This window comes from Triplophysa dalaica, chromosome 10 (assembly GCF_015846415.1).
Source record: "Triplophysa dalaica isolate WHDGS20190420 chromosome 10, ASM1584641v1, whole genome shotgun sequence".
Classification (NCBI taxonomy): Eukaryota; Metazoa; Chordata; class Actinopteri; order Cypriniformes; family Nemacheilidae; genus Triplophysa; species Triplophysa dalaica.
In genome coordinates, this window is record NC_079551.1 from 12,067,380 (window position 1) to 12,095,358 (window position 27,979).

General features: G+C 42.4%; 2 protein-coding genes across 2 annotated transcripts; both read left to right on the plus strand.

Annotated features, from left to right (window-relative positions):
* The first annotated feature begins 1,679 nt into the window (after positions 1 to 1,679).
* On the plus strand, positions 1,680 to 27,976 carry LOC130430396 (NACHT, LRR and PYD domains-containing protein 3-like). Its single transcript, XM_056759494.1, has 10 exons — positions 1,680 to 1,703; positions 7,331 to 7,600; positions 13,911 to 15,705; positions 16,160 to 16,330; positions 17,413 to 17,583; positions 17,694 to 17,864; positions 26,412 to 26,582; positions 26,658 to 26,822; positions 26,910 to 26,956; positions 27,064 to 27,976. The coding sequence occupies exons 2-10, from the start codon at positions 7,348 to 7,350 to the stop codon at positions 27,624 to 27,626; spliced, it is 3,507 nt and encodes a 1,168-aa protein (XP_056615472.1). The 5' UTR covers positions 1,680 to 1,703; positions 7,331 to 7,347; the 3' UTR covers positions 27,627 to 27,976.
* Positions 21,572 to 24,459, plus strand: LOC130430411 (uncharacterized). Its single transcript, XM_056759517.1, has 2 exons — positions 21,572 to 23,470; positions 24,385 to 24,459. Exons 1-2 carry the CDS (start codon positions 22,828 to 22,830, stop codon positions 24,435 to 24,437), a joined length of 696 nt encoding a protein of 231 aa, XP_056615495.1. The 5' UTR covers positions 21,572 to 22,827; the 3' UTR covers positions 24,438 to 24,459.
* Positions 27,977 to 27,979: the final 3 nt, after the last annotated feature.

Here is a 27,979-nt window from a genome sequence, read left to right on the forward strand (position 1 = left end):
GATGAGTGGACTGTGTGGCAAACATATCTGCATTTCTTGCTTTGATTTACGTCAGAACCGACTTGCACCACCTGTTGGTGAAGCGGTCAGGCAGCAGGAAGAGATCATGGATTTGTAAGATCGGCGTTCTATTGCTTTTCCTCGGATTCCCGGATGTGAAACTTTGAATTTCAAGCCGAATTTGAACCAAAAAAGCCCTGAATTTGTGGAAGCGAATTTTTAAATCGAAATAATATGGACTGAAAATTTTCTGTCGAATATTAAAGGTTGTTTTTAAAACCAAGTTGAATTTTTTTAATGAAATTTAAAAGGTGAATTTTGATGATTTAATTTTTAGACGATGAAACGTAGTGCGAAATGTTTCAATTTGAAATATTCACAGCTTAAATGGATTTTCATGACGTCATAATGGGAGATTTAAGCAATTATACAATTTTGTTTAAAAGAGTGAGAGAATATAAAATAGTGTTAAATTGTAGAATGACAATATTGTTTTGTAAATAACAGGTGCTGATGCTAATCGAAGTCTGACTGAGATGCTTTGACGTTTTGCTTAAGCATTGAATGTGATATGAACGATCTCAGCCTTTCAAGACATTCTGGAACAACAAGTGATTTACTGTAAATGTGTTTTCTTTCTGTGATCCGGTGAAGAGCGAAACTGAAAGTGTTTGAAGGTGCAATACACAAGACTGTCACTCAAAGTGTATGGGTAAAAAAAACATGTTAAATGTGATTGATATACATGTATGTATATTGCTGTAGACTTCATCTGACTGAATAGATGAAGTGATTTAAGTGGATAAAATGTGTGTATGATGAATCTGAGCCGCACCCAAAACCCACATCCTCCCACCTGAGATAAACACCCAAAACATGTTTAACACCACACACTCTTAAACACGATTAAATTTACGAGGCTACTTATTTTTAAGTATTATCTTAGTAGGCTACTGCTATAAGAGCAATTCGTTTTTGACAGTTTTTTTTTAAAAGCAATAAAATAAATGTCACTCACCGTTCAGGATCAAAGAACAGAAGAGCATTAAGAGATTCTTCATGTTAATGTTTCTATGATGTTCTCTCAGACTGTTTGAGATCAGTGATAGTGATGCACTGGACCAGTCTGACTGCGTCACGTGATCTCCGCAAAGGATGCTGCGCACGTCACTCAGTTTGAAGGTGTCCCAAAATAAACCCGAGACCTCAGAGAGCCACAAGGTGTCGCTAACGCGATGATTTTAAACATAACTGTGTTCAATCTAACAAAGTCTTCGACCATATGGTCTGCCTCAATGTTACCTGTTAGATTAGTATAAAGTCCAAACACAAATGTATAGAAACTCTACTAGAACGTTGGACGGTCAATATTCGTGAATAGCCTATAGGGTCCCTGGTTATGTACACTTTAATACACACGTTTCTACTGTAACTTCAATGACATTTAAAGTGAATTACATTCAGTCACAAAATTCAGGTTCATTGTGTCAACTTTAATGCACACCTTTTATATCTCTTATATTTATTACAACAAGCAATCAAATCACATGTAGATCACTCATTCATACATTATGTCAATATTTACAGCTCAATAGCATTTAAAAGGAGTGACATAGACTTATAGAGACTTCCTCACACGCATCAGAAATCGAAAAGAGGATCTTACTTATCGAGGAAGCTGCTAACTGCGCTACTACTGCAAAGTAAGTTTATAATTATATTCTATATGTCATAGTGATTTAATTCTTGTATGGTGTTCAATTTTTGGGTAAGACCTACTATGTTTACAGGTCAAGTGGACCCACAAACATCAGTATTTTTTAAGTCAATAAAGCCATGACAAAAATGTGCATATTTGAACCACGCTTGTATTGCAATAATTGCAACATGCGATTTTTAGATAGCCAGACAGTATAGCCTGTGTGGTTAATATTAGTCGTTTGTCAAATATTTGTCTTTGGTAAATCAATTGAATTAAAAAGGTACAGTTAAAAAATGCTAAACATAAAAAGTACTATCAAAGAAAAATTTGTAAGGGTAAATAAATATGTTTATAATAAAATTATAAGGGACGAAAGTTTGGGTTTAAAATGGGTTTAAAGACATAAAAAGGAAGAGCACAGTAGTTAAAACGTGATTAAAGTTGTTACTTTTTGATGCCGCACTGCTGTGATTGTGTCCTCGTGATTGTGTTAAACCGAAAGTATTCAACACTTCACACACCTCTATTTCCTGTGACATTCAGACAAAGGTTCCTGCCGTAATAGAGAGTAAACGCCGACTTTGGGTAAAAGTATGAATGTATGCCTAAAATATTTGGGTTTTATATATATTTTATATCTTTCTATAGCCTAGAGATATGAGATAAAACTGTTGTAGGACATCCGGTGTATTCTGAAAGGAGTGCTTTTCTCGGCACAACAGTGATAAGTAAAACGAGAGTCCTTCATTAAAGTGGAATGAAATACAGCCATATTAACTAAGGCCTATTTCAAATTACAGTAACGTTAGTGTTGCTTTTATAAGAAATCGTATCTCCTGATTAAAGTCCCAGTGAAATTAAAAATGACACTTCTCATTTTTTCATGAAATATTGCAGATTGCATAGTAAATAGCTTATCAATGTGGGTTATTTTCTTTTTACAATTCATGTACCTTTATATTCTCCAGTTAAAATCTGAAAATGCACTGCCGCCCTGAAATGGCGATCCATCTCAAATGACGTGCTCTATAGACGGCTTGGGTCATCTCTTAACTCCTCCCCTTCAGCTGTCAGTCTTTATTTCAAAATCAATGCAACAGCTGTTTAACACATCCAATAAATTCGCATTGAAAAACGCAAGCCACGCCCACTAATTTTCTCCTTTGAAACTTATTTTCACACGGAAGTAAAAACTATCGAAGCTTCCGGTTCGCAGGCAATTTAATGCTACTTACCACAGTTTTGGTGATAATTCTGATTTTCCATACATCATGTCTGTGTTTAGATTCAACCATTCAATTTAAGTTGGATGTATAGGGCTGTAAAGCAATAATACCAATAAGATTCTGTGTAACAGTTGGTTTAGTCATTGGCCTAGTTCATGTTTTTTGTGATACAAACGTTGTTTCCCTTTCTGTCGGTCTCTCCACGTTGTGTCGAGAACGACAGATGGAGTTCGCCCTTGAGAAGCAATCAACTCTGACCACTATAGAAAAGGTCAATTAAATTTGGCAAATTCAATTTGCATTGCTGGTCTCCGCCCCCGGATGTCCGGTATCAAAGGAAGCCGGCATGCAGCATTCATTTACCTTTTGTTCTTCAGAGCGTTCACTCATGACTACGAACAAAACGAATTCAACTAATTCTTCTTCTACCTTGCCGGACCTACGACGTAGAGCAGCGGATCGTCCCTACCTGCAGCGACCTTCCCCTGGGAGTCTCTGTGGTTCCGGAGGTGTTAGAGATTTTTTTTGAAAAGGTCCTTTTCAGGACTGAGCATACTCCAGCGCGGCATGTCCCGCTGTTCTCTTGGTTGCCGTACTCTCATCGAGGAGTCGGATGGACACGATAGCTGCGTCGAGTGTCTGGGCGTCCAGCACACTGAGGCAGCTTTTGTTGACACATCTTGCCCGCACTGCGCCCACTCTGGGTGCCATTTTTTTCCCGGAGGAGCTGTGTAAAACTTGGAGTGGTCCAGGAGAGACACCCCCGGCTGTACCTTGCGCAGTTGAGTGACACAGAGAAAGTAAGCAACACCGTTGAGGACTGCGCTCAGCAGTTTTTGACGGTGAAGAACCAGACAGTGGCAATTAGCCACATTTTACTGCGCAGCGACTCAGCCGCCTACAGGCCTCCGAGATCCCGCGTGATGTCTGCCTCCCGGCAGCCAAGGACCCCTTCGACATCGGCTCAGGTTCCTGTGCCCCCACAGGCAGCACCCCAGAAGCGGAGGTCGAGGGGTAAACCTCCACCCCGTCAGTAACCTTCTTGCAAGAAGTGACACTGATGGGAAGACCCCAGGGAGAACAACATTGGGCCCAACCTTCACAGCCACGGCTCTGATCGGTCGGTACGGGACGGCTCCTGCCTCGTCACCAAAGCCGGATCCTTTTCAGGGCCTGGCGCCCACTTACACACAGAGTTTTTCCGTTCTGCCCACCGGGTGTAGTTGCAGCCGATCGCACACTCCACTGGACTGTGCCCGGCAACCCGACCTCACGCCCTGGCGAGGCCACCACTCTCAAACCGACAGTACCTGCAGCTGTCCCGCCAGGCAGGCAAAAAGGCGGGGCCAACCTTCCCTTCAGGGACCCCCCCGCGACACATGGTTAGCTCCGCCAGCCGATGAACCACCCCCCGTGGGAATGGTGAAGCAGACCGTCCCCTTGGTCCACCGTCACACTCCCTGGAATCTCGAGAGCTGCCCACACTGTCTCGGTGGCTTATGAGGACGGTCCGTCTTGGTTACTCGATCCAGTTTGCCAGAGACTCTCCCAAGTTTCGGGGCATCCTCTCTCCCTATGTCAGAGGCAGGGACGGCTCCGTACTTCGGGTAGAGGTCAACACCCTTCTGGTGAAACAGGCATCGAGTTCGTCCCTCAAAACCAAGATGTTCAGTGGGTTACAGCCAGCACCATATCGTTCCCAAGAAAGACAGCCGGTTGCGCCCATAAAGTCTGCAAACCCTGAACAAAGCACCTTCGCAAGCTGCAGTTCAGGATGCTCATGCATAGACGCATCCTGACATTGATCAGGTGTCAGGATTGGTTTTGTGGCAAAAGACCTGTTCTCCCTTTCGGTCTGTCCCTGTCCCCACGGTCTTCACAAAGATCATGGAAGCCACCCTATCTCCCTGAGGTGTGCGGGTACTAAACTGTCTCAACGACTGGCTTATCTTGGCACACTCGCGAGATCTGTTATGTACACAAAGGGACCTTGTGCTCCGGCACCTAGATCGATTGGGACTACAGGTCAACCAAAAGAAGGCCAAGCTCTCCCCAGTGCAGAGCATCCTTTTTCTCGATATGGAACTCAACTCTGTCACCATGTTGGCGCGACTGTCTGCAGCACGCGCCCAGTCAGTGTAATAATAAGGCGTATCGGCATGACCGTGTTGTCTTTGCAATGTGATCATTGAAGGACAGCTGTTCATCAAATATGACTCCGAGGTTCCTGGCTGTTTTGGAAGGAGTGATTTTGGTATTGCCAAGATGGATGTTGAGATCATTTTGCACCGTAGGGTGCGCCGGAAACACAAGTAGATCAGTCTTGGCAGGGTTCAGTTGGAGGTGATGCCCTTTCATCCAAACTGAGATGTCCTTGAGGCAAGCTGTAATACGAGCTCCTACAGTGGCATCGTCTGGTTGAAACGAGATGTAGATCTGGGTGTCATCAGCATAACAGTGATACGAGAAGCCATGAGCCTGTATGAGGGGTCCCAAGGATGTCATGTAGATGGACTCTTGCGTTATCTTGAGACCCAGGCATGGATGCGTGCCCAAAAGTTCCCACTACTCCCTTCCGGGGCCAAGTGGTGAACTTGCAGGCGCTCCCCATCGGGGAGGAAGACCCAACCCCATCCATGTTGTGTCCAGTCCGAGCACTGCGCCTCCACCTGGAAGGCTGTCTCCAAGCAGAGGCTGGCGCACTGGGTCGTGGATGCCGTTACGACGGCATATCGATCTCAGAATCTCCCATGCCCATTGGCAGTGAGGGCTTATTCCACACGGGGTATAGCCACCTCCTGGGCACTGGCCAGAAGCACCTCTCTAGCAGACATCTGTAGAGGTGCGGGTTGGGCTACGACCAAACACCTCGCAAGGTTTAACTACCTTTGCGTATACCTGGTGTCAGCCCACGTCCTGCTTGGCGACATGTAGGACTGGCATCCGGGGGGGGCGTATGCCTGCGAAAGCACCTTCCCACCCTCCAGTAGGTTGGGTCAGTGGGGGGGGCGTATGCCTGCGAAAGCACCTTCCCACCCTCCAGTAGGTTGGGTCAGTGTGCTATCTACCTCTCTTCTTACCCGAACATCTGGCTAAGAACAGGTATCTCACCAACCTCCCTTCTTACCCAAACACTGGTTAAGAACAGGCATTCCATCCATCACTATGCAAGCACCCCCTGGGGGTTGGCTGGGAAGAGCAGCCTTCCCCCATAGGCCGGGATACGATATGACCTATCACAGATAGTTCTAACCGGCCTGGTGCTATCAGACGCAGTAACACCCCCCCCGTGGGCTGTTCCATCTGCTATACCCTCATGACAATGGTTCCCACACATGGTAACCCATGAGCTTCCCCATGTGGACCTCCACCTCGCGGTGAACTACCCAGTCCGCACGTTCCATGCGTTCTCCTCCAAGGACGAGACCATATATATATCTCCACCATATTCCTCCCCATGGGTAGGAGGTGGCCTCTGCAGCGCTTCTCTGATTAAGAGTTGCGCTTTTCCCGTTGTAAACCTCTCGCCTGTAGAGACCTAAGGCCCCGTCCGTGAAAGGTTACCGGTCAGTGCTGTACCCATCATTCTCCAAGAAAGCTCTGGAACCCCCCGACCACCACATTTGAAGGTTACAAGTTTCATGAAAGATTCGAGCTGGCACGCCCAGGCTTGTTACCGTCGCTTCGCTGAGATTGTGACGCGATACAGCGTTGTGGCGTTTTCCATAGGCAACCCCATCTGTCGTTCTCGACACAACGTAGAGAGACCGACAGAAAGGGAACGTCTTGGTTACATATGTAACCTCAGTTCCCTGATGGAGGGAACGAGACGTTGTGTCCCTTATGCCACAAACACGTATCTCATTCTGCTGCAGTCGTGAGAGGCTCTCAGGCTCTTCAGAACAAGAGGTAAATGAATGCTGCCGGCTTCCTTTTATACCGGATATCCGGGGGCGGAGCCCGGCATGCAAATTTCATTCGCCAAATTTCATTGGCCTTTTCTATAGTAGTCAGAGTTGATTGGTTCTCAAGGGCGAACCCCATCAATCGTTCTCGACACATCGTCTCGTTCCCTTCATCAGGGAACTGAGGTTACATACGTAACCAAGACGTTTCATTAGGTCTATAGTCAGTTTATGGTGTGTGGGTGAGATCAGACAGAGAACACAAGTGTACACTGAACTACTACAGTATTTACTACAGTATTTGATCTACATTATCACATCTCTCCACCATCTGACAAACATGTTGAATGTGTTCATTATGAAGAGACAGAAAAACATGCAGAAGATCAACAGCTCACTGTTATCTTTTATGAACCACATTATTGGTTTGTTATTTACACAGCAACATCATCTGAGCTCCAGAAACTGTCTGAGATGTTTTTCTTCTCGTCTTGCAGAAGTCAGTTAGTGATGGATGATGGAGCTTCTCAAGAACTCGCTGAATGATTTGAGAAAAGATGAACTTAAAGAGTTTCAGTGGCACCTGAGGAATGATTATAAGTTTCCAGCTTCTGGACTGGTGGAAGCAGATGTCTTAGATACAGTAGATAAGATGGTGGAGCGTGAGAAACAAGAAGGAGCTGTGAACATCACACTGGACATCCTGAAGAAGATAAACCAGAACCAGCTGGCTGAAGAACTAGAGAAAAAACTCAAAGTAAAGAAAGGTAAAGAAAAAGAGTTTCATCTGATGTTAAAGTTCACGAGTCTTTTATTATCTCTCCTTCATTTGACAGTTAAGCTGTTTTTTGTGATTAAAGTGAGTTCAGAAACAGACTGAAGAACATCTTAAAACAGAAACTTGAGCGCTTATTGAATGGTGATGTAGAGACAGTTCTGTATCAGTCTGAATAATGTTGAAACTGATCTTTACATGCTGGAGAACGAGACTGATGGAGCAGTGACATCTCACATACATACATCACATTATTGTTCTGTCTCATCTTCAGTCCACACAACCAGTTTCCCTCAGATCACATACAGTAGAGAATGACGACCCTCAGAGGACTCAGATCTGGATTAAACACACACATGAACCACAACTGACCCAAATCTCAGCTGAGAAATAATTTATAACTGGACCAGAACAGAACTGAAATTAATTTTCTTTCAGCAACAGTTAGTGTTTCACTCAGAACTCTTGATAGAAAATCAGTTTGATTAACAAATAAATCACTGTGAGGTTGAAGCATTAAAAGGGTCATCACATGTCAGACCACATTTTCCTTGATCTTTTCACATATATAGGTGTTGGTATCCTTTAGAACCTCTGAGCAAGTGTAGTAACTTAAAACACTTACATCCTAGTCTTGTCAGTACTAAATTATGTGTTAATTTTTTATGGACTAAACGAGAATCCTGCAAACTGAAAGTAATTTATTTCATTTAAATAATACTTTGCAACCGGTAATGACCCGTTCATACGTGAGTTTTTATTTATGTATATGTCAAATCATATATAAATATTGCTGTTTCACTACACATGGTTCAAAATTGTACAAAAAAGGGTTCTTTGGCTTAAAACAAAACCACAACCATTTTTGTTGCTATATAAAACCCTTTTAGGTTTTACAGAACCTCAGTGGAACCATATCTTTATCAGAATATAGGAGGGGTTTTAATTTAGATATTTTTATTAATTCATTTTTTCTAGATTTTCTATTTCCGTTTTACCTTGTAAAAACAATAAGCAAGACATGTAAATCAAGTAATACTTTTATTTCCTATTGGTCACATCATTAAATGTCAGGCAACATTCAATATATTTGAACAAATTAATACCTTAACTGGTTAAGCAAGATTATACAGCAAGCAATGATACAGCAAGGAAATACAATGATTTTAGAAAAATGATTAATGGAATTTCAACCTGTAGAAGTAAATAATGATTGATGATATAATATTTGTGATAAATATTGAGTAGAGTATATACATTTTAACTATCCTAAATAATTGGTAAAGCAGATTCACATTAATTATTTAACCATAAAATATCTTAAATACATGAAAAAACACAAAATATACGATTAAAAACAGTCTGAAGCTTACCTGTGGGGTGTCAGTCTGCAGGCACCTCAGTAGGACTGTTAAATCAAGACATTGATTCAGGACAAACAACCAATCAGGAGGCAGCTTCTAAATGACTTGATTTAATTTAAACCAAAAAAGGCAGGAATAAAGAAACCTTTCCCAATACAAAGAACCATTTCAGGTAAGAAGGGTTTCTTCAGAAGACATGCTTCTAAATAATACATTTACCATCATTAAACCTTTTATGAACCATATTTGTGGTGTTCTGTGTAAGCCTCTAGAGGGAGCGCGAGAATGTAAGTGAGGAGAGTACACATGTGTGAAAAATAAAGAAAGTTACCCTGAGTTCGACACGGAGTGTATTTACTTTAATTTGACATTCCACATATTGGCGACGAGGATGGGATTGAGTCTGAGCCAACCTGCCCCGTTCCTGCAAACACCGGGTGAACCACCGATTCCATTCACAGCGTGGATCAAAACTTTCGACAATTTCTTGCTGGCCGTGGGCGAGGAGCTGCCTAATGCTAGGAAGCGCGCTCTTCTGATACACTGCCTGGGAACCGAAGGGCAAAGATTGTTCTACACCCTGAACGTGAGTGATCAGGGAGACGATACATACACTTCCGCTTTGAGTGCTATACGGGATTTTTTTGCCCCTAAAGTTAATGTGGTTGCTGAACGTTACCGCTTTCGCCAACGGAGCCAACGCGTGGGCGAGACTACAGACCAGTATGTTGCTACACTACGTGAACTGTCTGCCACCTGTGAATTCGGCGCGATGGAGGACGAGATGATACGCGATCAGCTGGTCGAAAAAACTAATTCAGCTCGCATCAGAGAACGGCTGCTGCTGGAAGTGCCACTTGACCTTAAGAAAGCCGTGACTGTCGCCCGGCAAATTGAAACTGCTACAGCCGAGGCTAAAGCAATGATCGCGTCATCCGACAACTCAGTACAAGCAGTTCAACAACAGAACAGGTTCCGACGGAGCAAAAGTAAAGTCAACGTCTCACGTGGACCTCCAAAATTTACCCGTGCACGTACTTGTTACCGCTGCGGATCTGAGCAGCACGCAGCTAATTTTCCTGGATGCCCTGCTAAGGATGCAGTGTGCAGGAACTGTAACAAAACAGGACATTTTGCAAAGATATGTCGAGGAAACAAACGGGTGAGTGAAATTACGGTACCTGAAGTGACTGTGTTAAACATTGAACATTCTGCTCGTGACTGGGGAAAAATAATGTGTACAGTACAGATATGTGTAAGCACAGGACAAACACGGGACATTCAGTTAATGGTGGACACGGGATCAGCAGTGTCCATATTGCCAATGTCCATTTACACTGGATCTTTCAGTCAAGCACCCCTTTCACCACCGAAACTCAGTCTAGTTAGCTTTGGTGGCGATGCAATTGAAGTGAAAGGATGCCTGCAAGCCCGCATCTCATATGGAGGTCATTGCACTACCACAGACTTATACATTGTACAAAAGGGATCCGCTGTGCTGGGCAGAGACCTCTTTACTGGACTGTGTTTACAACTTTGTGATGGTCAGGTCAGTACAGACCAGCGCACGCATCCTGTCTCATCTATGGATGCAAAATCGGAAAACTGGCTGGGATGTGCAAGAGGATTTGTACATCGTGTCCAGGTTCGGCCTGGCAGTCAGCCGGTGCAGCAGAAACTGAGGCGGTTACCTTTCTCAATTCGCAATGAGGTGTCCAAGGAATTACAGAAGCTCGTACAACAGGATGTAATTGAGCCTGTGGATGCATCTGAGTGGGTCTCCCCAATAGTTGTCACTAGGAAAAAAGATGGGGGGATTCGGCTCTGCGTCGACTTGCGTGAGCCTAATAAGGCAGTGGTAGTGGACAGTTTTCCTCTTCCGCATATGGAGGAAATGTTTGCAAACCTGTGTGGAGCAACAGTGTTTTCCACATTAGACCTCCAAAGTGCATATCACCAGGTAACGTTGCATGAGGACAGTCGAAGTCTTACTGCGTTTATTACGCATGATGGATTATTTCGTTTCAAAAGGGTTCCATATGGACTGGCCTCAGCCCCAAGCTGCTTCCAGAAGATGATGTCTGAAATCCTTAAAGGTCAGTCTGGAGCTCATTGTTACTTGGATGACATCATGGTCGCAGGAGCAACACTCAAGGAACATGACGAAAATTTGCAAGCTGTGCTGCAGCGAATCAATGACGCAGGCCTCAAATTGAACATGACAAAGTGTCACTTCAGAAAAGCAGAACTGTCATTCCTCGGTCACACCCTGTCCGAGAAGGGATTACAGCCTGATGCTTCCCATATCTCTGCAGTGTCCGATGCACCACCTCCTGTTGATGAGGTTAGTCTTCGTTCATTCCTGGGGCTCACATCATGGTATTCGAAATTCATACCAAACTACGCTACAGTGGTGGAGCCATTGCGTGTGCTTTTACGAGGCTCTACTCCATTCGTTTGGTCACCTGAGGCTCAGGAGAGCTTTGAGACAGTTAAAGGGCTAATTGTGAATAGTGCTGCCCTTGCGCTTTTCAATCCAGAACTATCTACTATAGTCACGACAGATGCCTCAGACTATGGAATAGGAGGTGTTCTTACCCAGGTACATGCAGACAACATGGAGAGAACAGTGGCTTTTGCCTCACGCACTCTTACCGCAGCAGAACGGAAGTACTCCACAGTAGAAAAAGAGGCACTAGCATGTGTTTGGGCCACAGAGCGATGGAGGACCTACTTGTGGGGCCGACACTTCACACTGCGGACAGATCACAGCCCGCTGACCACCCTTTTGTCATCTAAGGGTCAAGGCAGAGCAGGTATGCGCATAGCAAGATGGTCAGCTAGGCTGATGGCTTTTACCTATGATATTCAGTACAAGCCAGGGCATGAGAACGTGACTGCAGACTGTTTATCTCGTTTACCACTCCCTAGTACTGAACCTAGCCTGGAACATGATTTGGAAGTCGTAGCTCTCACTTCTACACTCACGGCAATAACCAGCTCTGAGTTCAAAGAGGCATGTGATTCTTGTCCTATCCAAGCTGAGCTACGCAGACTGCTCGCCTCAAAATGGCCAAAGTGTGCACAGACACTGGATAATGCGTTAAAGCCGTATTTTCAAGTGCGGCATGAACTTTCACTCCAGGATGGTTGCATAGTGCGTGGAACCTCACGCCTACTGGTTCCAGAATGTGTCCAGCCCAAGCTCATCGCACTCGCACATGATACACATCAGGGCATTGTCAGGACAAAAAGGAGGCTGAGAGAGCTCTATTGGTGGCCTGGCATGGACAAACAAGTAGAAACAGCTGTCAAAGCTTGTGTCACTTGTCAGTTACATGACAAATCAGCTGTTATACATACCACACCACTTCAACCTGTGCCTTACCCTACTGACGCCTGGGAGAAAGTGGCCATAGACATCATGGGACCTTTTGACGCAGCACCTGCTGATTGTCGTTTTGTGATCACTCTGGTGGACTATTACAGTAAGTGGCCTGAGATAGCATTTGTCTCACATCCTACCACCCATGCCGTGACACGGTTCCTTTCTACAGTGTTTAGCAGGGAAGGAAACCCGAAAGAGTTGATTTCTGATCATGGAGTACAGTTCACTTCGCACGAGTTCGAATTGTTCTTGCAAAACAGAGGAATCATACACAGGACATCATCTGTGTATTACCCAAGAGCAAATGGGGAAGTCGAACGTTTCAATCGCAGTTTAAAGGATAGTTTGCAAACTGCTTTACTGGAAGGACGAGGGTGGAAGGAGTTCACCAAAGACTTTCTGCAGGCATACCGTGCGACGCCTCATGCCACAACACAGTGCACACCAACAGAACTTTTGCATGGGAGAGCCATGTTAACCAAACTTAACGTCTCGGGTCTTTGCTTGCCACCTGCAGGCAGGTCGATCACACCTCACCAGCTTGCTTCACACGTGAAAGAGAAACAGGAAAAAACTAAACAGTACAGTGACAGAAAACGCAATGCAAAACATGTTTCATTTCAGTGTGGATCGTATGTCCGTGTAAAGAAACCGGGAATTGTGCCAAAAACCCAGTTTAAATTTGGAAAACCCCTGAAGGTTGTGGGTAAGAAAGGACTATACACATATAAGCTGTCAGATGGACGATGCTGGAACGCATCCCACCTGGCACCTGCACTTGCTCCGTGCAGAGCAGAGGAGCCCAGTGATTTGCCAGTGTTTGACCCTGGGAATGCTAATCCTGTAGGAGCTGAACAACCTGTAGTAGTTACAAGACCTGTTCGAAGCAGGCATGCACCTGCATGGACTCAGGATTATGTAATGTGAAGTGTGCTCATGCATTACTAGCACAATATATGTGTCCATATAGTATATGGAAAAGCACGTTCTTGTTGTTCTGAGAATATTGTGTTGAGTAGGTGATGTTTATACCAAGTGTTCGGAAATGGCATTACTGTACCAATATTTGTTCATAAGGCTTGTTTGCTAATCATAGTATTGAGAGTTAAAGGGTGCAAAGAGGAAAAAAAAAAAATCAACAGTAACGTGTATCTTAACGGTTAACTAAGTGCACTGAGACTATGTACCTATAGCATGTTTGTTCTTAAGAGAGAGAGATATGTGGTGTTCTGTGTAAGCCTCTAGAGGGAGCGCGAGAATGTAAGTGAGGAGAGTACACATGTGTGAAAAATAAAGAAAGTTACCCTGAGTTCGACACGGAGTGTATTTACTTTAATTTGACATTCCACAATATTTGTTTAGAGTGTACTGTATAGGCTCAAACACAAAGTATTAAATCATTTCAAGCTCAAAAGCTTTTAAAGAGAATGCAGTCTTACTCAAAGCATGATGGGAAGGGAAATCCCTCTCATTGAGTAAATGAACAGTAATGCTGACACAGTAATGTAATGTCTTAAATGATTTAATCTTCTTGTTGTTTTGCTTTACAGGTGCAGTTGACAGTAAAGCTGTTGATGTAGATTACAGTGACTTCAGCAACAAACTGAAGAAGTTATTAAAACAGGATTATGAGAAAATATTGGATGGTAATTCACACCAGAATACATACTTGACTGATATCTACACTGATCTCTACATAGTGAAGAATCACACTGGTGGTGTAGTGAATGAACATGAAGTGAGACAGATTGAATCAAACAGAACTGCTGCTGAGGACACGTCAGTCATGTGTAATGACATATTTAAAGTCCAGCGTGATACAGGTCGACAAAACAGAAAAGTGCTGACGCTGGGCATTGCAGGTGTGGGTAAAACTGTCTCTGTCAGTAAATTCATCCTTGACTGGGCTGAAGGAAAAGAAAATCAGGAAATCATCTTTATTTTTCCTCTGGCCTTCCGTGAACTGAATCTGATTTCAGTGAACCGCAGTCTAATGGGATTGATTAATAAAAAGTTCTTTGGTTCTGAAAATCAACTGTCCTCACTGCCTAAAGAAGAAGGTAAAGTGATGTTCATCTTTGATGGTCTGGACGAGTGTCGCTTCTCTTTGAGCTTTAAGAACAGAGAGGGATTTACAGATGTTACTAAAGAAACTACAGTGGATGTCATAATAACAAACCTGATCGAGAAAAATCTGATTCCCTCTGCTCTCATCTGGATCACCTCCAGACCAGCAGCAGCCCATCTGATACCTCCAGAACACATTGATCAGGTGACAGAGATCAGAGGATTCAACGATGAGCAGAAGGAGAAATACTTCACCAGAAACAGCAAACCTGAGATGTCAGAGAGAATCATCTCACACATCAAGAGATCCAGAAGTCTGCACATCATGTGTCATATTCCCGTCTTCTGCTGGATCTGTCTCAGTGTTCTCCAGCCTCTGATGATGACTCAAGAGAATCTGCAAAGTATTCCTACAACTCTCACAGGGATGTACATCTACTTCTTACTCTCCCAGATGAAACAGATGAAAGCAAAAAAACAAAGTGACAATCTCCCTCAGTCTTTTGAAGATGTTGTTCTGAAGCTCGGGAAACTGGCCTTCACACAGCTTCAAAAAGGAAATCTGATTTTCTATAAAGAAGATCTTGAGGAATGTGAGCTGTATGTCGATGATGGTATAGTTTTCTCTGGGTTATGCACTCAGATGTTTCAGGCAGAAAAGCCAGTTTCTGGTAGAAAGGTCTTCAGTTTTGTACATCTCAGTGTTCAGGAATTCCTCGCTGCTCTTTACGTGCTTTTCATTTACAAAAACAGAAAAACAAACCCATTCCCTCTCACTCTTGGAGACAAAATAAAGAGGACATTCAAGAAAAATTCACTGGTTGACCTTCATAAGACTGGAATTAAAAATGCTCTTCAGAGTAAGAACGGACACCTGGATCTTCTCCTGCGGTTCCTCATGGGTCTCTCTCTGGAGTCAAATCAGAATGAGCTGAAAGATCTTCTGCCCTCACTGAACATCACAGCAGAAGACATGAGACAGACTTGTAAATATATCAAACAGAAAATTAAGAATGAAGAATCATCAGAGAAGACCATCAATCTCTTCCACTGTCTGAATGAACTGGGAGATGATTCACTGATCACAGAAATCCAGAAGTATCTGAATTCAGAAGGTCTTTCAGCACGTAAGCTCTCTTCTGGTCAGTGGTCTGCTCTGGTGTTTGTGCTGCTGATGTCTGAAGAGACTCAAGAGATGTTTGAGATGCAGAAATACAGAAGATCTGATGAAGCAGTGATTCGACTTCTGCCAGTGATCAGAAACACCAGAAGAGCTCTGTAAGATTCATCTCTACATTCATTCATATCAACACAACACTGACACACTTGAGTAATCTGATATAATGCAACTTTACATCAAACAACATGTATTAATGTAAAACATGATATTTCTAAACCTGGACAATGTTTTTAACCTAAATGTTTGAATTAAATGTAGGTTGTGCATCAAATATTATAATAAAAGTTACATTAGTTTGTCTGTAGATTGACAGCAGCGGATAGTTTTTGTCACTGAATTGATTGTTTAAATGAAGTTATCAGAATATATGAACAATCTCAATATAAACACAAAAAAGTATTTGTGTTCAATTATTATTTGTAAACACATGTGAGGCTTTTAGCTTTACTGCCGCTGTTTGTTCAGATGATTTGTGTGTTTTATGTATTTGTTTTCTATAAAAGCACTAAGTGTTTTATTTGAATGTGTTGTTTGTGTTTTTCCTGCACACAGTCTTCAGAACTGTAATCTGACTGATGAGTGTTGTGAAAGATTGTCTTCATGTCTACAATCATCAACGTCTCTGAGAGAGCTGGACCTGAGTAACAATGATCTGGAGGATTCTGGAGTGAAGCTGATCTCTGATGCTCTCAAGACTCACAACTGTCAACTACACACACTGAGGTCAGACACTTTACTAACATATTTTAACATGTTTTTGTAATGTTTTTTTTTCTTTAACACAATACAGCTCAAATAATCTCTATTAATACATGTGTCAGGTTCTTAGAGGTCATAAAGTATCTGGCCCACACCACGTCTCAATCAAGTCACTCAATAAAACGTAATGGTGATTAATGCCTCTGCAACACTAGAAATATTTATTTTCTGTGGAAAATGTGAGTCGGGCTTCATGGCAAGCTGCGGCAACGGGCATTTAATATGGTGATGACACATAAAGCCACAAACAAATCTAAACAATCGCCTTGTCTATAAAATGTTCTGATGCAGAGATATATGTCTGGCTAAACGGTTGCTAGGCTAAGCATGCTGGTTGCTACGGGTGTGGCTTGGTATATGCCAATTGGTGACACTCTAAGCTATGAGTGAAACGCACCAACACCCGGGTCTCTATGAAGTTCTGATGCAGACATATAATGGACATAATAACTTGTTAAATGGTTGCGAAGTTATCATGTTTTGTTGCTATGGGTGTGGCTTCGTAGCTTAATGATGTGTCTTGATACTGATTGGTTGCCTGAGTGAAACGAGCCCACCCTCTTGTCTCCAAGTGGTTGTACTGCAAAGTTATTCAACAAAAGAGATTTATAATGCCTTATATGGGCATGTTTCCTGTCCTATGTCAATGGGGAATTTTGTGAGTTGTGAGTGATATTCTAACAGAGTCTGATAGTGTCTTCAAATGTGGTGACCCGCATGTTTCAACACAATTCTCACTCTGAGCTACGACCCTTCAAAGTTTGGCATCAATGTTAAGTCAATGTGATTTTTTGGGTGTTTTTTTCCCCCCTATAGAAGCCCGATCACTTGTAAAAGTCCCATCACACCTCTCCTCAGTAAACACACCATTTGAGCCTCATTCAGGGGTCACGAGCGGATGAGTTACACCACACAAATAAACACAAGAAGAACAACAAGAGTGTCGCTTTACTACACAAACACCCCCAAAAAATGAGAGTCTGTGTCATAAACTAGATGTTCAAACTAACATTTGTGACTTTTGTGTCATTTTTTTTTGTGTTTAGATTTTCGTTGTGTAATGTGACTGAAGAGTGTTGTGTAAGTTTGTCTTCATGTCTACAATCATCATCGTCTCTGAGAGAGCTGGACCTGAGTAACAATGATCTGAAGGATTCAGGAGTGAAGCTGATCTCTGGAGCTCTCAAGACTCACAACTGTCAACTACAAACACTGAGGTCAGACACTTTCACTGAAAATAATAAATGAGATTGTCTGTCATACACTAGATATGTTTTACAAACTGACTTTTGTGTCTTTTGTGTCATTTTGTTTTGGTTGTGTTTAGATTGTCGTTGTGTAATGTGACTGAAGAGTGTTGTGTAAGTTTGTCTTCATGTCTACAATCATCAACGTCTCTGAGAGAGCTGGACCTGAGTAACAATGATCTGAAGGATTCAGGAGTGAAGCTGATCTCTGATGCTCTCAAGACTCACAACTGTCAACTACACACACTGAGGTCAGACACTTTACTAACATCATTTAACGTGATTTGGATTTTTTTATCTTTAACACAATACAGGTAAAGTAAGCTCTATGAATACATTTATAATGAAGTGTCAGGTTCTTAGAGGCCATAAAACATCTGGCCCACAACACGTCTCAATCAGGTCAAGTATAAAAGACCACCCACTGGCCCAACAACGGAATCCAATGGTGTGGTTGAAGGGATCTCGTGTTCTGCTTCTCCTCAGCGATTTCTACATGAAGTTATTCAAGAACTGTTACAATTTAGTCAATTTATATGACACTGTGGTTAAGACCGATCTGACTCCAATTTTAATATAATATAAAATAACTTCTATGTCATTTCAAATGTATCTGTTGATCACAGTTAACTTATCTATAAATCTCCATACTTTAATATTTATTATTTATAGTTATTCTTTCGATTGGGACCTGCAGTCGCACAGAGTCTCACGCCGGCCGGGTTCATGGATCTCACAGACACAAAACGGTCAGTTCCGATCTAGTCAGAGGTTGCCTGGTAAACTAATATCATATCGCGATATGCTTGCTCAGAAACAAAACAATAGTTCTTTTGGTCACGATCATGCAACTTGCTAGGCCAGATGATAGGTGGAAAGTCTGTAACATGTGAGCTTTAGTAATGCCCCATTTATAATAAAAAGTCTAGTATAAACTAGTCGATCCAATCCTGACACATCAATTTTGCGTTAACAGAACAGTTTCCTTTCAATCTATTTGTAATAACAGACTTTGAAGAATTTAGATAATATCAACAATAACAATTTATTATACCAGGCAGGCACAACATTAATTAAAACCATAGAATGAATATACAAAGAAATTATTAATTTACTATGCAAAGATCATCAACATAGTATAAGAATAAAATAAAACCACAAAGTTTATCATACCTGGTAAAATTGAGACACACAGCTGCAGTGTGGGAAGGTCTGGTTACAGACGCTTCCCTGAGTCTTTTGCCAAAGCACCTTATATACCCAAGAATGACGGATTCAATGTTCATTGTGAAAGAATCATGAATACAATGGTCATTGTGAAATTTAGTTTAACTCGTGGCTGACGAGATCTTCAAATGGGATGCCAATTTTTCTGTGAACAGGGTTCCCCGATAAAGCCAATCCTCTTAGAGGAGTTCAGGTAATGTCCTAAATTAAAAAAGCTCTAATACACTCTTTGTTAGGTTTGAAGGAACTATAGACCCTTTTACCCATCACACCAAGACCTTTAAAACATTACCAAACATGATGATCAAATCTTCATAACATGACAAAACATTATAAACACAATATGGAATGTGTAAGCACTTTTCCAATGATCAAGGCTTGAATAGATGAAGGAGATGAGAGTGGTGTGATAAGAAGGGAAACAATACACATTGTGAAAAGCGCTATATAAATAAACTTGAAAGGGTTCAGTTCATGGACATCAACACCTGATGAGAGGAAAGGATATCATTCCTCAGGATCTAGCAACAAATGGGGTTTGATTGTTTTGTGTCCTAGCATCAAAAACAACCTTAGTTCGTAGCACCTTTCCAGCTGCTTTACACAAGCTAAACCGTCCCTTTCCCAGAAGAAGTAGCTGGAATATAGGAATACTTAATGAAAAGAAGTGAGTTCTAGACCTTAGAAAGTAAAGCAGTAAAAGAGGTCTTATAGAGTCCAGCCGCTCCCACAGAGGTGTCAGTGACTCAGAGAACACCATCAGCTTTAACAGCTCATCTCAGTCTGAAATAGAGAAACTGAAATGATTTGAGACTGTCACTGAAAATATCTTTCAGGGTATAATGAGCACAATCACCTCAGGCTTTAAAACACAAGGTTTTATTACTACAGGGATCAAGGGAGGAAGACTTTTGGATTTGTGTTTCTCTGCATCTGTAAGACACATTAAAGCTGATTTATTACAATTAATTGTGAACCAAAAATGTTGAAAAGATTGAAGCATTCAGGAAGAGACACAGAAATATTATAAACAGAGCAAATTCTTGTCATCATAAAGAGAGATTTGACGTGAGGTAGTGACAGAAATAATGGGTTGTATAGTTGATGACGGCTTCAGCCAATGACTCCACTGACAGAATGAAAAGCAAAGGCCATAGAGGACGACCATGACGGGTATCACGATCAAGAGCGAAACATGACCACACTGAAGAGCCAGTGAGAATGTGAGCTATAGAGTGTTTCAACCATTCTGATAAATCTTCTCAATGAGTGCTGAGACTATATCCCAGATGACAGAAATGATTTCAGGGGGATTCCCTCATTGTCTGGACCTTTGTTCTTTGGCATCGAGTCCCGGACCAGTTTCACTTAATCAAGGGACAATTGAGCATCTCCTGATAGTGTTCATCAAGTTTAGGAAGATGAAACTGCTGAAGGACAGATAGATGGAAGTGTTCAGAAGAACTTTTAAAGCTCTGATTTATATCTCAGGGTTGGGTGCAGAAAACACCGTCTCTCTTTACAACATGTATGTTTGCTCTAGATTTCATCTGTTTGATCCATTATGCTAATCCTTTACTTGACCTCTGACCAATGAAATCATGAGATTGCCTCGTGTGATGTTGAATGAATTCAGCTCTGTGTTGATGGATCCAACTATAGATATGACTCGCAGATCTTATAGATGCAAAGAGGCCAGTTTCACTAGATGGGACTAAATCTGTACTTAAATATCAACTCTGTTGTGAGTTAATACTTCAAATCAACCACAAGGTAGATACAGAAGTGAAGAACAACAGCGTGACACCAAGTGATGTGAATAAATTGAAAATAATTCAGTGAATAATCTCAGGTGTGCTTCAATCCTCAGTTTAGCTTCGTCTGACTAGAAACAGATTCAATATGTATTATTATACCACACAAGAATGAGCTTTCAAAAAATTGTCTCGTGACGTTATCATGAACCTTGAGATGGAGACACAATACAGCACCCAACATAAGGACAAAATGTGAGAAATAATAAGAATAAGAGTGAATTATAACATGATCAAATAAATGAATGAATATAAAGTGTATGATAAAAGAAATGTCCTAAACGCATACAACTTAGTAAATATATAATGGAAATAATGATCAATGAAATGAAATAAGAAGCAAATGTATGTTTCTGATCAGATCTATGGGTGTAAAAATCTGATCTTTAGCTCAGATTTAAGTGCAGGTCATTTTTCTCTCTTTGTTTGATAGAAAGTGTTTTTAAGGTCCTGTTCCAACTCCTGAACTCGTCTCTTTAGCTCATTTCTTTGGCCGCTCATAGATTTCTAAGGAAAAGAAGTAAAAAAACACACATTTGCCTCTAATAGAATATTTTGTTACATCCCATAAGGACGGAGGATTATTTATCAAGTGAATAAACTCGACTAGAGAAGAACGCAGCTGTGATCAAAGTTCTTGATTGTGGAGTAAAGATTGATTAAACCTCTAACAGATTCATTTAGAAACGAAACAGTGTTATGTGTTGTTCAGAGTAGCACAACAATTCTGCTTTGTTTAGAATGATTTGAATCATTGAAATAGTGAGAAAACAGTCATTGCTTACAATATGACAATGAAATCTAATAATAGTTTCTTGTTAATTGAATTGTAGAACATCATTCACTTTTACAATTGTGATGATATTAGGAATCATTGATATTAGGTGTCATTCTACATTTCTTTTTGCGTCCTTAAAAGGCAAAACATAAGGAGACGGCGCTTAAAATGGTGATTAATGGAGAAAATCTTCAACGCTAGAAATGTATATTTTCTGAGAAAAATGTGATTTGTGGTTCTTGGCAAACAGCGGCACTGGGCATTCACTGAGGTGAAGACTAACCAATCGCAGTGTCTGTAAAATGTTCTGATGCAGAGATATACATCTGGCTAAACGGATGCTAGGTTAACCTGTTTGGTTGCTATGGGTGTGGCTTAGCATCTGCCAGTTGATGACACTCTAAGCTATGAATGAAACGAACCAACCCACATGTCTTTACGATGCAGAGATATAGGTATTGAAAAAGTCTAGTATATGACACGCTTAGCTATGAGTGAAATGAACCAGCCCCCATGTTTCTACGATGTGCTGATGCAAAGATATAGGTATTGTTAGTGGTTGCTAGGTTAACCTGTTTGGTTGATATGGGCGTGGCTTAGCATCTGCAATGCTAGTATATGACACTATTAGCTATGAGTGAAACGAACCAACCCCCATGTCTTTACGATGTGCTGATGCAGAGATATAGGTTTTGTTAAATGGTTGCTAGGTTAACCTGTTTGGTTGTCATGGGCGTGGCTTAGCATCTGCAATGCTAGTATATGACACTATTAGCTATGAGTGAAACGAACCAACCCCCATGTCTCTACGATGTGCTGATGCAGAGATATAGGTATTGTTAAATGGTTGCTAGGTTAACCTGTTTGGTTGCTATGGGTGTGACTTAGCATCTGCAATGCTAGTATATGACACTATTAGCTATGACGGAGAAGCAGTTTGTTGCAGTTTGACAATCATCTGAAAGTCGTAAGTTTAATTGATTATTGTGAGTGTGTTTTATTGAATCTAACGCAGTTTCGTTTCCATTGTGTGCGTCCGGTGAGTCACGCTGAGTCACGTGTTAACAGTTGCGTTTAATTGGCGTGTTATTTGGAGTTTTTGGAAGGCGTGTCCTGCTAAATTCAAGTGCTAGACTAAAACGGGTATATAAGTAAGACTATCCACCGCGTGCTGCGGTCGCGTGCAGCCCTCATCGCGTGAAGACCGAAGAGAGTTAAGACCATCGACTCTACCTGCGCGACTAATGACCGAAGAGAGTTAAGACCATCGACTCTACCTGCGCGACTCCACCGAGCAAGGACACCGACAAGGCACTTGAGTATTACTGTTTGCACTTCGACTATTGCACTTATCTATTATCTTTATTTGTCTTGTACATTCCTTCCTTTTTTACTATGTGTTTCCAAATCCACACTGTCATTACATCTCGTACACAAACGGTTACTCGCAGAAGGCCACGCATGGCTAATGCTAACAACCTGCGTACTCTTTCAACATCCAGCACTACCTCTATTACCTTTCCTATTGGTTTATGGAACTGCCAATCCGCTGTAAACAAGGCAGATTTCATCACAGCTATTGCAAAACATTCTGGTCTTTCTCTTTTAGCACTTACTGAAACCTGGATCAAACCCGAGGACACTGCCACACCGGCTGCACTCTCCAATAATTGCACTTTCTCCCACAGCCCACGCATATCAGGGAGGGGCGGAGGAACCGGTCTACTTATTCCTAACGACTGGAAATTTAAACAGCTTGCACCCTCATGCAACAACACCGCCTTTGAGTTTCATGCTGTCACTGTCATCTACCCTGTTAAAACGCATGTTGTAGTTATATATCGTCCCCCAGGGCACCTTGGACTCTTCTTGGAGGAATTGGACACACTTCTGTCATCATTCCCCGAGGATGGTACTCCTCTGGTGGTACTTGGAGACTTCAACATCCACCTGGAAAAACCACAGGCTGCTGACTTCAACAACCTGACTGCATCGTTTGACCTCAAGCGAGTCCCCACTTCAGCAACCCATAAATCTGGTAATTAACTTGACCTCAATTACACACGCAATTGCTTCACCCATCACTCCCAGGTAACCCCACTGCACACGTCAGATCATTTCCTCATAACTCTTGATCTCGGCTTAACTTCTCCAGACACACATGATTCCCCACTGGTCACATTCCGACGCAACCTACGATCACTCTCTCCCTCCCGCTTATCCTCTGCAGTCTCTGCTACTCTCCCACCCGCTAAACAGTTCTCTCTCCTTGATGCTAACACTGCCACCAACACCCTTTGCTCCACACTAACCTCCTGCTTAGACATCTTATGCCCTCTTAGATCTAGACCATCTCGTGCATCTCCTTCTGCCCCCTGGTTATCTGATGTCTCCTCTGCGAAAACCCAATACTACCACACTAAAATCAACAACTCTCCTGACCCTCGTACTCTCTTTAAAACCTTTTCTGCTCTCCTCTGCCCGCCTTCCCCCTCACCTCCATCAGACTTATCAGCTGACGATTTCGCATCGTTCTTTGTAAAGAAAACGAGCACCATCAGCAATCAATTCTCTGCGCCACCGCCTCTTGACCACAGTCAATCCCCTGACACATGTTTGTTCCCCTCGTTCTCTCTCCTATCTGAAGAGGAAGTTTCCAAGGTAATTTCTTCCAAACACCCGACTACCTGCCCTCTAGATCCCATCCCCACTCATCTCCTCCAGGCCATCTCTCCATCGGTTGTTCCCTTTCTGACTCACATTATCAACTCGTCTCTCACCACTGGCACATTTCCTACACTCTTCAAAGAGGCCCGTATTACCCCACTACTAAAGAAGCCTACTCTTAATCCTGCACTGTTAGAAAACTATAGACCGGTATACCTACTCACCTTCGCTGCTAAAACTCTAGAACGTGTTGTTTGTAACCAGCTCTCATCTTTCCTCACCCAGAACAACCTCCTGGACAGCAACCAGTCTGGGTTCAAGAGCGGTCATTCCACTGAGACTGCGCTGCTCTCTGTTATTGAAGCCCTGAGACTGGAAAGAGTCTCCTCTAACTCATCTGTTCTTATCCTACTGGATCTATCTGCCGCCTTTGACACCGTTAACCATCACATCCTCCTGTCCACCCTCAAGGCGATGGGGGTCTCTGGAATGGTGCTACAACTTACCTCTCCGGTAGGTCTTTTAGAGTATCTTGGAGAGGTGAGGTGTCGGAGTCCCATCATCTCGACACAGGTGTGCCTCAGGGCTCAGTGCTTGGTCCGTTGCTATTCTCTGTATACATGACATCCCTTGGCTCTGTCATTAGGAAACATGGCTTTTCCTATCACTGCTATGCGGATGATACACAACTCTACATGTCTTTTCGCCCTGACGATCCGACTGTCTCTGCACGCATCTCAGCTTGCCTAGCCGACATCTCGCTCTGGATGAACGCCCATCACCTGCAGCTGAACCTTCCAAAAACAGAACTGCTTGTAATCCCGGCTGTCTCGAAGACTCATCACAACCTTTCCATTCAACTGGGCTCATCAACCATCACACCTTCCAGAAAAGCAAGAAACCTGGGAGTGGTGATCGATGATCAGCTCAACTTCACAGATCAAGTTGCCGGCACCGCCCGGTCCTGTAGATTCATCCTCTACAATATCAGAAAAATTAGACCCTTCCTTTCAGAGCATGCTACACAAATCCTTGTCCAGGCTCTTGTCCTGGCCAGACTGGACTACTGCAATGCACTACTGGGAGGACTTCCAGCTTGCACAACCAAACCTCTACAGATGATCCAGAATGCTGCGGCAAGAGTTATCTTTAATGAACCAAAGAGAGCACACGTCACTCCTCTACTCATTAAGCTACATTGGCTTCCCGTAGTCGCTCGCATCAAATTCAAGACTCTGCTCCTGGCCTACAAGACCACTACTGGTTCGGCACCACCTTATCTTAAATCGCTAATGCAGACATATGTACCCGCCAGATCCCTACGCTCTGCAAAGGAACGACGTCTTGTGGTGCCATCCCATAAAGGTAAAAAATCTCTCTCGCGCACCTTCTCCGGATCTGTTCCACCTATGTGGAATGATCTGCCCACTGCTACAAGATCTGCAGATTCTGTAGCCATCTTTAAGAAACGCCTGAAAACACATCTCTTCCGCCAACATCTGACTGATCTGTTCTGACTCTTTTCTTCTCTACTCTTTTCTTCTCTACTCTACTCTAAAAAAAAATGAATGAATGAATGGTTCCGTATACTGTGTTAGGCTATATGAGACTAGTCTTCTTTTTGATTGCACTTATGCTTTTGTTGTACTTATGATGTCCTAATTGCTTCCATTACCTACCCCACTTGTAAGTCGCTTTGGATAAAAGCGTCTGCTAAATGACTAAATGTAAATGTAAATTAGCTATGAGTGAAACGAAGAAACCCATGTCTCTACGATGTGCTGATGCAGATATATAGGTATTGCAAGATGGTTGCTAGGCTAAACTGTTTGGTTGCTATGGGAGTGGCTTAGCATCTGCAATGCTAGTATATGACACTCTTAGCTATGAGTGAATCAAACCAACCCCCATGTCTCTACGATGTGCTGATCCAGACATATAGGTATTGCAAGATGGTTGCTAGGCTAAGCTGTTTGGTTGCTATGGGCGTGGCTTAGCATCTGCATGTTGATGACACTCTAAGCTATGAATGAAACGAACCAACCCCCATGTCTCTACGATGTTTTGATGCAGAGATATAGGTATTGCAAGATGGTTGCTAGGCTAACCTGTTTGGTTGCTATGGGCGTGGCTTAGTATAATGTTATGTCTATGATACTGATTGGTTGCCTCAGTGAAATGAGCCCACCCCCTCGTCTCTAAGTGATTGCACTGCAAAGTTATTCAACATAAGAGATTTATAATGCTTATATATACACTAGATGTTCTTTACAAACTGACTTTTGTGTCTTTTGTGTTTTGTTTGTGTTTAGATTGTCGTGGTGTAATGTGACTGAAGAGTGTTGTGTAAGTTTGTCTTCATGTCTACAATCATCAACGTCTCTGAGAGAGCTGGACCTGAGTAACAATGATCTGAAGGATTCAGGAGTGAAGCTGATCTCTGATGCTCTCAAGACTCACAACTGTCAACTACACACACTGAGGTGTTTCTCTCTACACACTGATCTCACAAAAGAAAAGTGAAGAGTGTGTTGACATGTTGATGTGTGTGTTTGTAGGTTATCAGGTTGTATGGTGACAGATGAAGGTTGTTGTTCTTTGGCTTCAGCTCTGAGTTCACAGTCGTCACACCTGAGAGAGCTGGATCTGAGCTACAATCACCCACAACACACAACACTTCAGCTGCTCTCTCACACACTCAATGATCCAAACTACACAATCAAGTATGACACACAACATACACATGATTCACACACACCAGAGCAATGTCACATCATGTTTCTGTCTTTTATGTGTGTGTGTTTGTGTAGTGTGAGTCATGGAGGAGAGACAAGAATTAGAGCAGGACTACACAAATGTAAGTTTACACACACAGACACGCACACACACAGACCCATTAGCAAACACAGATTCATTTAGTGATTGTTGTGTTGTTGTGTTATAAATGTGTCTTCTTGTGTTCAGATGTTTGTGATCTCACACTGGATCTAAACACAACACACACTAAACTCAAAGTGTCTGAAGAGAACAGAAAGATCACACGTGTGAGAGAGCGTCAGTCGTATCCTGATCATCCAGACAGATTTGATGTGTATCCTCAGGTGTTGTGTAGAGAGAGTCTGACTGGATGGTGTTACTGGGAGACTGAATGGAGCGGATCATTTGTTCATATATCAGTGTCATATAAAAGCATCAAGAGGAAAGGAGAGAGTTATGATTGTGTGTTTGGATTCAATGTAAAATCATGGAGTCTGTTCTGCTCTGATGACACATTCACTGCAGTTCACAATAATAAACAAACACACATTAGTGTTTCTCCAGGTGTGTGTAAGAGAGCAGGTGTGTATGTGGACCAGTCGGCCGGCACTCTGTCCTTCTACAGCGTCTCTGACACACACACAATCACACACTTACACACATACTACACAACATTCACTGAGCCTCTCTGTGCTGGATTTGGTGTTTATGAATGTAACTCCTCAGTGTGTCTGTGTGACATAAACAGCCTCTATAGAGCCTCCTGTTAAACACAAGAGAGACACACAAAACCACATGAGTAATTACACAAATACTGTTAAATCTTTCTCTTCTGCTTTCTTTCATCTGTACATTATGATCTGTGTGCGTGTGTGTGTGTGTGTGTATATGTGAGAAATCAAAGAAATCACAATAACTGTCAATAATGAGTAAATATATATATATATATATATATAGATTGTCACGTCAGACTCTTAGTCACTAGTTTGTTTCCATTAGAGACAAAAGTTTTTGTGTGAGTGGAGGAAGATTTTCTTTGCAGTTGCTTGTTTCTTGTCACTGATGTGAAAGTTCTCATGAACAAGAGAAGATTCATGTTGTGTAAATCATGCATTGGTGCAGA